At 40.0% G+C, this 12,100-nt stretch overlaps 1 protein-coding gene across 3 annotated transcripts in view; it reads left to right on the top strand.

Moving 5' to 3' along the window:
* Window positions 1-1,890: 1,890 nt before the first annotated feature.
* LOC125459487 (tetraspanin-32-like) overlaps window positions 1,891-12,100 on the top strand; it is a 69,284-nt gene continuing 59,074 nt past the window's right edge. For 2 of the 3 annotated variants that reach the window (XM_059651864.1, XM_059651862.1), the window contains exons 1-3: window positions 1,891-2,054; window positions 5,348-5,392; window positions 6,538-6,652. In XM_059651864.1, the coding sequence (XP_059507847.1) occupies window positions 1,893-2,054; window positions 5,348-5,392; window positions 6,538-6,652 (322 nt within the window). In that variant the 5' untranslated portion in view covers window positions 1,891-1,892. The remainder of the gene's footprint in view (window positions 2,055-5,347; window positions 5,393-6,537; window positions 6,653-12,100) is intronic. The other variant, XM_059651863.1, reaches the window with a different exon arrangement.

Raw genomic sequence — 12,100 nt, 5'->3', positions numbered from 1 at the left:
CAGCTTAACAGAGATTTCAATTGGGAAATCTATTTCTAATGAGAACCAGAAAATAAACGCAACAGTGAAAATTTGAAATGAAACACCTCTGAAATGTACCTAACAGATTAATTTGCTGTGAAAATAACAGCAGCTCACAACATCACCTTCTCAATGAGATACCCACTCTTTCCTTTGTGTGAATTTATTTGTAAGCGTACTGGCAAAGCTGGCATTTATTGTTCATTCCTAGTTGTCCTGGGGGAAGGGCTGGTGAGCTACCTTCTGGAGCTATGGCAGTCCACATGCTACAGGTACACCCATGGTACTGTTATGAAAGGAATGCCATGGTTTTGACTCAGTAACAGTGAAGAAATGATGATGTTTCCTAGTCATGAGGATTTGTGGTTTGGAAGGAAACTTGGTGGTGGTAGTATCTTGTGTTTCTGCTACCCTGTCCTTCTATATTAGAAGTTACTGGTTTGGTACTGTTGAAGAAACCAGAGAGAGAGGCTGCAGTTTCTTCTGTAAACACCTGATGCAATTCACACAGTTGCTATACTAATGGGCGTTGGGTTTGGGGCAGAAGTAGGTACACATTTTGGCACAATTTGCATTCAATGGATTGGGTTCCAACTGGGCATAACTTGAAACTTTATGTAAGGATAATTCAGATCAATTTTTCCGCAGCAGAGATGACAGTCACTAAAAATAAAAGTTTATTCCAGTTAATGCTCAGAAACTGCTCAAAAATGCGCTGTAACTCAGAAGGGAATCTACTCCCATTCAATTCTGAGAACTATCATTCCTACTAACTGCTCAGGAACCATACTCACCCTTAAGGAGTTTATAGTCTGCAGTACAACTAGAATTTCCTTTCATTGAATTGCAGGTGATCGATGTTTAGGCTTCCACCTGGTTTCTGCAGTTGTTTTTGTTAGAGCCCAAAGCAATTGTCTGCAGCTGGAAACTGTGTACGGAAATTTGGGAAACAGAGAGGAGAGGCAGTGAGGGGGAGGTGCATTGAACATGTGCATTTTCAACCAAGGCAACATTCAGATGGTACAAGGCACCCTATTCTGAAACTAACCAAGATATTCAAGAGGAGTAGGAGAAAGGGTAGTCCTGCTGAAAGGTCTAGGCCTGAAACGTCGATTCTGCTGCCCCTCTGATGCTGCCCGACCCACTGTGTTCCTCCAGCTCCATGCTGTACCGACTCTGACTTCCAGCATCTGCAGTTCTTGCCATCTTGACTTTCAAGGCGGCGCTGGAAGATATTTGGATAAAAATAATGTGTCTGGAGGAAAAAGCAGAAGATTGACACAAGGTAATGATGCTCATATAACCACAGTGTGGGCATGATTGCTTCATTCTGCACTGTAACTCTTCTAGCATTCTGTGAGCCATTTTCATATTCTCTTTTGCAAAAATGCTATTCCTGATATTATGTGTGGATTTGACATCAGATCAAGTGAATGATATTTAAAATATCACCAGGTAAAATGTAAGGGTCTGTAACTGAACATGTTTTTGGAAGTGCACAGCAGTTCTGTTCTGGTTTGTGAACTCTGACTACCGGTGCTCAAAAGGAAAATTACTGCAACAGGTGGAGAGAAACAGAGTTCGCGCCTCTGTTCTGACGAAAGTTTATCAGCCTGATACCCTGAACAGGTTCTCTCCCCACTGAAGCTCCCAGGCACCTGCCCATTGGCATTTCCATCAATTGGTGCTTCTGCTTGGTCTGGAATATTAGTGGTGTTTCAGACATGAGCAAATGAAGCATTTTATTTATTTGTGCAGCTGGGAGATCTGCAAGTCATTGATTGAAGCGCTAGCGTACGCGTTGCTTTTGCCGGATAGGTAAACACATACAGGCACACAACATCGCATCTACACATTGAGGTACACGCCCAATGCACAGCCTCGGCCGGAAGAGCCTGACACTGACAACGATCCCCACAGTCTCATGTAACTTTAGAAAGTTGAAGAAAGTCAACTCGCCTGCAGCCATGAGCATCGGGTGTCTGATCAGAGTCACAAAATACCAGCTCCTGGGAATTTGTATCATTGTCATGGTAAATATTGATCATTAATATAGATACTTCTTTAATAATACAGATGCCTGTGCAAATATTAAACCCTTCTGATACACGCCGTACTGAGCTGGGAATGTTTAACTCGCTACGCGGGAATTTAACAAAGAAATGACATTTGATGTTCGTGGTTTTTTTAAAAGATGAAATTAGTCGTTAGCAATCTTACCACTGAAATACAAACACCGGGTGTAATAATTGATATTTCTGAGGACTTGATGTTTTAAAATTGGATTTAAAATGCCATATTGGCTTATAATAAAACTACTAATAATAACTGCCAATGGTTAAAATGTGGATTTGTTACCACGCCAGAATCTTCGTGTTGTAAAAGAATAGCGAATATCTAAGGGCAAGCGAACCTAGTGAGGCATCACAGCGGAGTAATTATTTCTTCCTATTAGTTGGGGGGGGGGGGGTCCGGTTGGGGAGGCGATGGCCGTTACTATTAAACCAGAGACACAGGTAATGTGCTGGGCAGCAGGGTACAAATCCGTTAAAAAAAATGGAGTTGAGAATCTAGTGATGACCATGAAACCATTGCTGATTCTCAGGAAAACCCTCTGGTTCACTAATGTCCTTTAGAAAGGTAAACTGCCCTTGTTACCTGGTTATGGCCATGTGTGACTCCAGACTCTTGCCTTTCTGATGCCCTCTGAGTGATTAGGAGATGGGTATTAAATGTTGGTCTCACCACTAATGCCCATATTCCACGAACTGCTTTAAAAAAACAATGTGGACACATAGCAGCAACGATGGTTTAACTTATTGATATCATGTCTATTAAGGTCAAGATGAAAACATTTTTTCAGGGACACCACCATGGAGTCATTCATTAAAGTTCCCTCTGCTCTGTTGCAATAACTCATTCAAATCCAGCCTGAGAAGAGTATTTTGGAATATTTTCTACTGGGTTTCTCAGAGATTACCAACTCCACATGCTGTGGGCCCATGCCACTGGCAGCTGGATTGAAATGATTTACCTTATCCGGAATCATCATTGTTAAACAATACAATAATCTACACATAACTCATTACCAAGCATTTCATGCAAGCAACTGCCCAGACAGCCCTGAAGTATTTGATTTTTAAGCCCCTTTTAACGATTGCTGTCAGATGACACAACAAATTTCACATTTCTAATGAGACCAATTCTTCATATCCCATCTGGGTATTGACCTTGTAATAACCAGAAGACCCATTTTGTTCCAGGAATATCTCCAATTGCAACCCCCCTGCTCCTGCCAAAGCAGACTCAACATTCCAGATGAGGTGGGTCTATGAGGGACAAAGTGTGTGACAAGTATTCAAGGCTCAGGCAAAGCTAGAGTACATAAATGTGTACTTTGTATTAGTGTTTACCAAGGAAGAAGGTGCTGATCAAATATTGATAGAAGTGGAGAAGGTACAGGCAATGGATATGGTAAACATTCATAGACAAGATGATGTAAAAAGGTTGGGCATGCTTAAAGTGGATAAACTGCCTGCTCCAGATGGTTTGCAACCCAAATGGAGAAGGGAGGTTGGGATGGAGATAGTAGATGCGTTTGCCATAGCTTCCAATCTTGCTAGATGTGGAAATGGAGCCAGAGGATAGCTAAATTGCAACTGTGACACCCCTGTTCAAGAATAAATGTAAGGACATTCCTATCTACATTTCAATCAGTTTGATATCAGTGGTGTGTAAAATTTTAAAAATAATAATGAGGGAAAAGATCAACAGACTTGTAGAGAGGCTTGAAATAATTAAGAGCCAGTGCTGATTTGTAAAAGGCAGATTGTGTTTGACTATTCATAGAACAGAGAACAGTAGAGCACAGTACAGGCCTTTCGGCCCACAATGTTATGCTGACCTATTATCCTACTACGATCAAAGTAGCCTGCACACCCTACATTTTACTATGCTCCATGTGCCTGTCTAACAGTCGCTTAGGTCTCTAAAGTATTTGATTCCACAACCACTGCCGGCAGCGCATTCCACACACTTGCCACTCTCTGTGTAAAGAACCTACCTCTGACATGTCCCCATACCTTCCTCCAATCACCTTAAAATTATGCCCCCCCGAAATGGATTTTTGTAGTAAATATGAGAAAGGTGACAAAGTGTATGCCGTAAATGTAATTTATCCAGATTTTAAGAAAGAATTTTACAAAAAGCTCCTTAACAAAATGAAGCCTCATGGAAAACCAGGTGCCAGCTTGAAATAAAACATGGTTTAAGGACTGAAAACAATGAGTCATGATAACATGTAGTTCTCCAGATTGGTGGATCAAAAACAGTTGTTCTCAAATGGTCAGTGTTTGAACCACTGCAACTTATATGTAAGTGACATGTTTATTACTGAGTTTAGAGCCACATTTCAAAGTTTCTCAGTGATATTAAATTTGAAAGTGTGCAAACAATGAGGATGTTACAAACTAGTGACAACAAGCCATAGATGGGCTAACAGAGTGAGGGGACAAAATTCAGTTGGAATTTTATATGAAGAAGTGTGAGGTGATGTATTCTGCCATAAAGGATTAGATGAGGGAACAGATACTTAAATGAAACAATTCTAAAGAGTATTAAGGAATAACAAATTGCTACAGAAAGATTTATGAATAAAGGTATCCAAATGTTCTAATGTCATCTTCATGCCAATCTTTCCTATTCATATCTCTCCATCTCCCACTAACACCTCTTTTCACCTGTTTCCCTCTTATGACAACCACTCCAATGGCACACAGTCATTGATTTACTTGATAATGATGTGCTTTATGAATTCTGCTCAGGGGATGGAGTAGGTGGGATAATGATTTTTGGAAATGGGTTTGAATTCTGGGGATCCTTGGAGGTTTTAATAGACATTGTTTCAATTCACGTTTTTATTACCCAAAATGTTTTTAAAAAATAATATGCTGAAATTGTTTTTAATGTATTTACTCAGAATAGGATTTTTTCATTTTTCATCGTTAATTATTTAGTTATGAGTTCTCACGGATCATAAAATTTGAATTGAATTGTGCAGGAAAATGCAGGAAATTGAAGGATGCAGGGGTCCACATGAATTAATCTTTGACAGTTTCAGGATACATGGAAAGTCGTTAGGAAAACGTATTGGCTCGTGTGACCCCTGAATTGACATATTGAATACAAATGCAGGGAAGTTTTGTTGAGCCCTTATAAACCTCTGGTTAAACCACAACTAGAGTATTGATTTACCAGAATGTTTCCAGAGATAAGGGATTTTTATCTACACGTTCATTTAGAAAACCTGGCTTTGTTTTCCTTGCAGGAAATGAGGTTGAGGCGGGATTTGCTTGAGTTACACAAGACTATGGTAAGTTTAGGTAAAACAGATCAAGGCAAATTGTTTCTGTTTGTTGATGGTGTAAGAACCAAGAGACATTGATTTAAATACTTGGACAAAAAATGGGGAGAATGTGAGAAAGAATATTTCTATGCAGTGGTATTGACATGGAATTCTCTATCAAATAGGGTGGTGGATGCAGAGATGATCAATGATTTCAAATGAAAATTGGATGAATAGTTGAGGACAATAAACTTGCAGGGCTATGGGGATGGAGCAAGTCAATGGCACTGATGATGGATTTCTCTGCAGAGATAGACTCGTTAACAAGAAAGGACTCTTTTGTACTATTATGACTTTAAATCTCAATGATTCTACATTGCCCATGCCCACATAACACTCTCCAAACTTTGTACCTTGTCGCAAGGGCTACTACTTAGATATTTGAAAGAAAGTTGAGTTACTCAACTTGAGGTGTGTTGTACTTGTTACAAGAACTTATTGCTCTAAATCATTCTCAAGGGCAGCTCACATTGATGTCATGGGTATTGTTACAGCTTAATAGTAATTTTGTCAAGGATCATGGGCAAAGAGGGCAAGAGAGTTGGGACAAAATGCACCAGATGTTTTGGAAGAAGGATATTAAATGCCGACATCCACAGCAGTAAATTGGTTAATTTGGTGATACAGATGAATATTTGTCAATCTCTAAGTAGAAAGGTCTCCTTTTCAAATGGATTTGTAATCACAAGCACCCCATAAATATTACATATTTATAATATTTAAATATTTTAATAAAGAGAACTGTAAGTGGCTTATAAATAGCAAGAATGGGGCAATCAATGAGTTGCTAGTGCATGGGAATAAGACAGTTGGCACTCTATTGGCCAACTGTCTTATTCCCATGCACTAGCAACTGATTGATTGCCCCATTCTTACTATTTATAAGCCACTTACAGTTCTATTGGCACTCTATTGGCCAATATTTGATATTCACGATTTGAGTGCGTTGAAATACAGGTAAGCAGTTCGAGAAAGTCAGACTGGTGGAAGAAGCAAGAAAAAGTCTAAATATACTGTTCCAATTATTATCATTGCTGTGTTGTAATGAACAGTTTAACTTAGTTTGGAGTTTTGCATTTGATTACTTTCCCTTTTGTTATGTTTTACACTAGCTACTTGGAGTTACAGTTGCTGCAGTGACCTTGTGGATCTCCTTCAATGATGAGTTTTTTGTCATCCGCAACATCACAACTGAAACCAACCAATACACTAGATTTCATGAACTTGGTGAGTTAACTTGTAGACAGTTTAAAAACAGACACATTTTTACCCATGAGCAAAGCACCTTTTTCAGTCCTAATGAGTGCAGAGGCTGGAATTTTCATCTCGTTGACATGGTGTGAGCAATGGCAAGATGGTTGGGAATGTACAGAGAGAATGATAAAACAAAATCGGAATGTCAACATCAAGAGAAAGTTTTGCAATTTTCCCTTTAAGGGTTAAATGGTAACTTCAAAATCTTGCCAATAGAGTGCCAACTGCCTTATTCCCATGCACTAGCAACTCATTGATTGCCCCATTCTTAATATTTATGAGCCACTTACAGTTCTCTTCTCCTTCCCCAAAATACTAGACAAAATAGTATCTGGTGGCTTGTCCTTTGCTTGTCCTAGCCATCATCCGGATGTGTCTTCCCCAACATCACCCTCTGTGCTCCATGACTGCCATCCTCCTCACCCTTCCTCCATACAACTTGGTTATGGCAAACCAGCAGCCTCACTGCATCATCATTGGTGGTTACTTGGTTACGGCAAACCAGCAGCCTCACTGCATCATCATTGGTGGTTCTCAGACCACCTCAACACTTTACCCTGGGATAGCTAGGATTTGTCCACTTCGACAAGGTCGCTTTGTGAGCAGGGACATATACGAATCTTGTGCATCTACACAAGATGCATCTTTTGGCCCTTAGTTTGCACTCTTAATGCTCGCTCACTTTGCACTCAAACAGAAGCTTCCAGCCTCTGTCTACTTCACATTGGTTTGCTGCTGCATACTCATTGACATCAGCGCAGACTTACAGGCATCCACAGATGCCCCCAGTGGGTGAGTAGGAAGTGCAGAGGGCAGGAGTGTTTAGTAGTTTGGGAGGAGGCAATTGATGACTCAGGTTGCTGTCTGGGTTCAGGCTGACTTGTGCTGCTTATGTACCTTTCTAAGTTGGTCTGTAGGAGAAAGAACACATTTCCACTCCAACACCCATCCACCAGCACCTATAAGTTCCTACCGGTGAAGTGGCTGTGAGGTTTGCTTTCCTCTTGGTGACAATGATCAAGCATTGCAGTGGCAGAGCCAATTGCTGGCACGCAGCTTCTGATGTGATACACAGCTGGACTTTAAATATGGCACTAGTGGCGTGAATGTCAGAAGATCCTGGCAGTGGTAAACATTTCCTCTTCTTCTTCCTTGTGATTCCCCAGGAAAGGTGCCCAAAAGTGGATTCCAAATTAATGAGATGAAGAGTGAAAGACTTCTTAAGGAAAGTTTTCTGAACCTTTTGGACTGGGCACCAGGACTCTCATTTGAGAAACCACTTCAACTGCAAATGGGAAAATTCTCCCCACTGTGTGCTAACATGTCACAATTCAATGCCAGGACTACATAGAAACCAAAATTCATTAAAAATACTGAGAGAGCAATAACACATTAGTATCCTGATCCACTTAATTATTTATTTTTAGCTAAAGCTAAGTTAAAATTAATTTTTAAAATGTTTACGGTCTTCAATGAGATTTGAACTAACAGCTCAATGTGTGGATTGACCAATAGTATCACTGTGCTAGGGATCTCTAAATTTGAACACGGTGGGAAATTGCAGACTTTCAACTTATGCTTCCGATAATGGAAAACCACACTGAATTCTATTATTTAGTCAAATATGAGTTAAATATTGTCTTTTTTAACTGGGACCCAAGTTCAAATTTCATACATAATCATGCAATGAAAGTTTTCTACCTGTAAGGTTCCCATGTAAATTATATAGCAATTTGCATTTATGCCATGCCTTCAACAAAAAACATCCTAAAAGGTTCACTGAAGCATTATCGGACAAAAATCAACACTGAGCCAGTGAAGGAAATATTAGGACAAAACGTTTGGCCAAATAGTGGGTTTAAAGTGGAAGTGTTAAACGAGGTGATACAAGTTGTAAAAACTGAAGGAGCAAATTCCAGAGCGGTATGAGAATGGCTATCAATTCTGGACAAAGTAAGTGATGGATGCATAAAATGTTGGAGGAAGGCTACCCTGTAGAGTTGTTTACCTGGAGAAGACAACAGAGATACATAGCTACAGGTGGTGAAAAAGGTAATGAAGATTACATTTTAAATTTAAATTCTTTGGTGACCGGGAGCCAACATAGTCAGGACGAGTAGATGATATATTAGGAGGACTTGGTGTGGCAAAGGGTGCAGGAGTTTTGGATAATTTGAAGTTGATGGGAAGTGAATGATTGGAGACAACAAGGAGAGCATTAGGATAGTCATTTTTGAAGCAAATTGGAGCTTTCTTCTCTACCCCATCAGATAGGATACCACAGGGAGATATTTATATCTATAACACTGTCCTTGGAGACAGTGTAGAAGGAGCAACTACCTGCAGAATAACTGATCCAAAGGCGTTGAAGTAGGGAATGTTTCAGTTTTCTGCAGTGCCTTGGTGACAGTCCCACCCCTCCTCACCCTTACACCTCCTTTGATAGTTGTTGTGTTAAAATAGTAGCAATGGATTATTTCTGAACAGAAAGATTTTAGAGTGGAAACATAGCTTAAAAAGTCAGCTGATCAAAACAAGTTTAAAGTTTGTTTGGTTGCAAGTGTTTGAATTCAACTGAGGAAATTAGTCAGTAGCATTGAATGGTGAAGTTCAGAGGCAATTCCTGGCCCTATTCAGCAGGCAGGGCTTCACAAAACATGATTATAAAAATAATGATTTACCATGGCATAGGCTAAAATAGTTTTTAAAAATTTATGTTCTGACAATATCCTTTCATCGTGACTTCTTAGTTTAATCAACTGTCAAATTATTGACCCAGTTAGAAACAACTTAGCGACCTGTCAAAATTTAGGAAACCTCAGCCTGGTGGCTTTTGTTCACCAGGTAAATGTTTCAGTTCAATCAAGTCCCGTAAGTCAAGGAAATTCCCCTGTGTGCAGCAAGCAAAATGCTGCTGCATTCCATGTGCATGGAAGTGGTACAGTCAATCGCAGAAGGAGAAAGCAGAAATAGGATACTGACTTGGAGAATCATCTCTGATCATATTGAAGAGCGAAGTTGGTTTGAAGGAGTAAATGGCCTACTTCTCTTCTTACTATCTACGTTTCTATGTAATCAATGACCTCTAGTTGTTAACTCCCTCGCCAGAGAGACTTTTTTTATTCAACTTTTCAAAACTTCTCATGATCTTGAAAATCTTTATTATGTTATCTGTGAACCTTCTCTATTTCTATAAGAGCAGACCTAGCACTCCTAAGCTTCTCCCTGGAACTGAAGTCTCTTATTTGGAAACAATCTTGATAAATCTCTGCTGTGCCCTTTCGAAGGCCTTTATGTCTTTCCTGAAGAATGATGCTCCCCATCACCTTGCCCTGCCACTTTTAGAGATTTGTCCATATGGACAGCATGGTTTCTGTTCATCTCCACTTTATAAAATTATGCCATGTATGGAATACCATCTTTCCATGTTCGGCTTTCTAAAGTACTTTATTCCACATACTCTACTTTGAATTCCATCTGGTATATTCCTGCTCATTTTGCCGTCTTGAAATCCATAGCAATTTTCCTATTTTGTAGTGTTTAAAAGTAAGGGGTTACAGCATTTCAGACAAATTTGAGGAGCTTTCCTCGCAGAAGGTCATGAGAGTTTGGACTTCTCTTCATTAAAAGCGGTGGAAGCAAAGTCTTTGAATATATTTAAGGTAGATAGGTTCCTGCTAAGTTGAGGGACAAATAGTAATCAGGAGTAGGCAGGAATATGGAGTAATCCAATTAGCCATGACCTTATTGAACGATGGGCAGGTTTGTGGAGAAGAAAAATCTACTCCTGCTCCTGATTTATTTGTTCTCATGCAGTCCATTCATCCTATGTAACAATCTGTTGTGATTCAATGTTACAGACATTGAAACTCTTTCACTATCAAATTCTGGTGTGTATGATTTTTATACAACATTGTGTTATTGTCAATAGTGCAGAACGCAACATGCTACTTTGTTATTTTTTCTGCACACTGTCCAGGCTGTTTAATAAATGCCTCAGGGCTGGGAGTGTTCATTGCATTATCTGAGGGCCCCCTCTCTGTTATCTCCCAGTGACCATGCTATGTACAGTTTTTGATATCAGGAACTGACACCTTGATAAGAGAGATCACCCTGCTTATTTCTGTTGCTTCACATCAGTAGTACTGGGAACAAGAAGGCTGGGGCGCGCATGTGTGCGCGTGTGTGTGCGCGCGCGGTGTTACATGTAAGCTTAAATTTTTTTAAGGCTTCTATTATATCCTGATTATGTATTGAAACCAATTCCTATGATTGGAGCATTTCTAGCTAGAAATTATTTAATATTGCTGGCAGCTTCAAAGAAACAACCATTTAATACAAAATAATTTCAGCTGTTACTTTGCAGCTGCTTAAGAACCTAATCTAGCATCATATGTTATTCATTTACTGGGACAATTATCCTTTCATTAATAAGGCTAGAATTACTCATTTATCTGTCCTAAGGCATCCTTTAATCAGAACTGTCTCAGATGGAAACATACAGCCTTCTTTTACTGACCTTCTAGCAGTTCTATTCAAAGGTACCATTGGATTTCAGTGTATGAGTATGCTGCTTAGGTTCTGTCTGCCATCTTGTAAAGAGGCAATTGCCATTGGTCAGGTACAAGTCACCTTACATAGCCAGGTACAGATCAACCCCACACTGGCAATGGCACTTTTGCCACTGTTTCACCTTATGCCTCAGATCTGGCAAGATCAGGTTTAACCTGGTGCAGAGTCTTCTCCCCATTAGCAACTTTGCCAGAGCTATCCCTGTTTTTGAGAGAGGGGATCCTGTAATTGAATAGGAACTGGCACAGTTTGGTATTGAGTGACACTGTAGGCTGTTTCTTTAAGCCTGCTTCAACATTTGGGCTGCCTTTCCACCAGACATTGGACAGTGAATGGTATGGAGCTGTTTTTATGTGCCAAATGCATTTTGACTTTAGGAAATACTCTAGTTTCCTGCTGGTAAATAACATCCCATTGTCTGTGACCAATACCTCTGGGAGTCTGTGTGTAGCAACGGACGCTTGCAGCTTTTCAACCATCATCCTCGAGTTTTCTGATTGAACTCTGTACACATCCAACCATTTGAGTGGTCATCCACAAAGACCAGGAACATTAAGCTACTAAAAGTTACCAGATATATAATTGAGTCCAGGGTTTACCCAGCTATTCTCAAACGTGAAGACGCTAGCAGTGGCAATTTTTGATCTGTTGACACTCTCGGCATTGCCCCACCAGTGCAGCTATGTTGGCATCCAGTCCTGGCCACCAGATACAACTTCTTGCCAACATCTTCATCTTCAAAAGCCTTGGATGATCTTGGTGGCTTTCAGTCAGTATCTGGCAGTGACCTTTCCTTGGGATAGTCTTTCTTGTTCCCCATAACAATGTCATCCTCTATGGTGAGGAGAT

The sequence above is a fragment of the Stegostoma tigrinum genome, chromosome 17 (genome assembly GCF_030684315.1).
Source record: "Stegostoma tigrinum isolate sSteTig4 chromosome 17, sSteTig4.hap1, whole genome shotgun sequence".
In the NCBI taxonomy this organism is placed as follows: domain Eukaryota; kingdom Metazoa; phylum Chordata; class Chondrichthyes; order Orectolobiformes; family Stegostomatidae; genus Stegostoma; species Stegostoma tigrinum.
The sequence above is the reverse complement of the archived record's forward strand: the minus strand, read 5'-3'. Positions and strand labels throughout refer to the sequence as shown.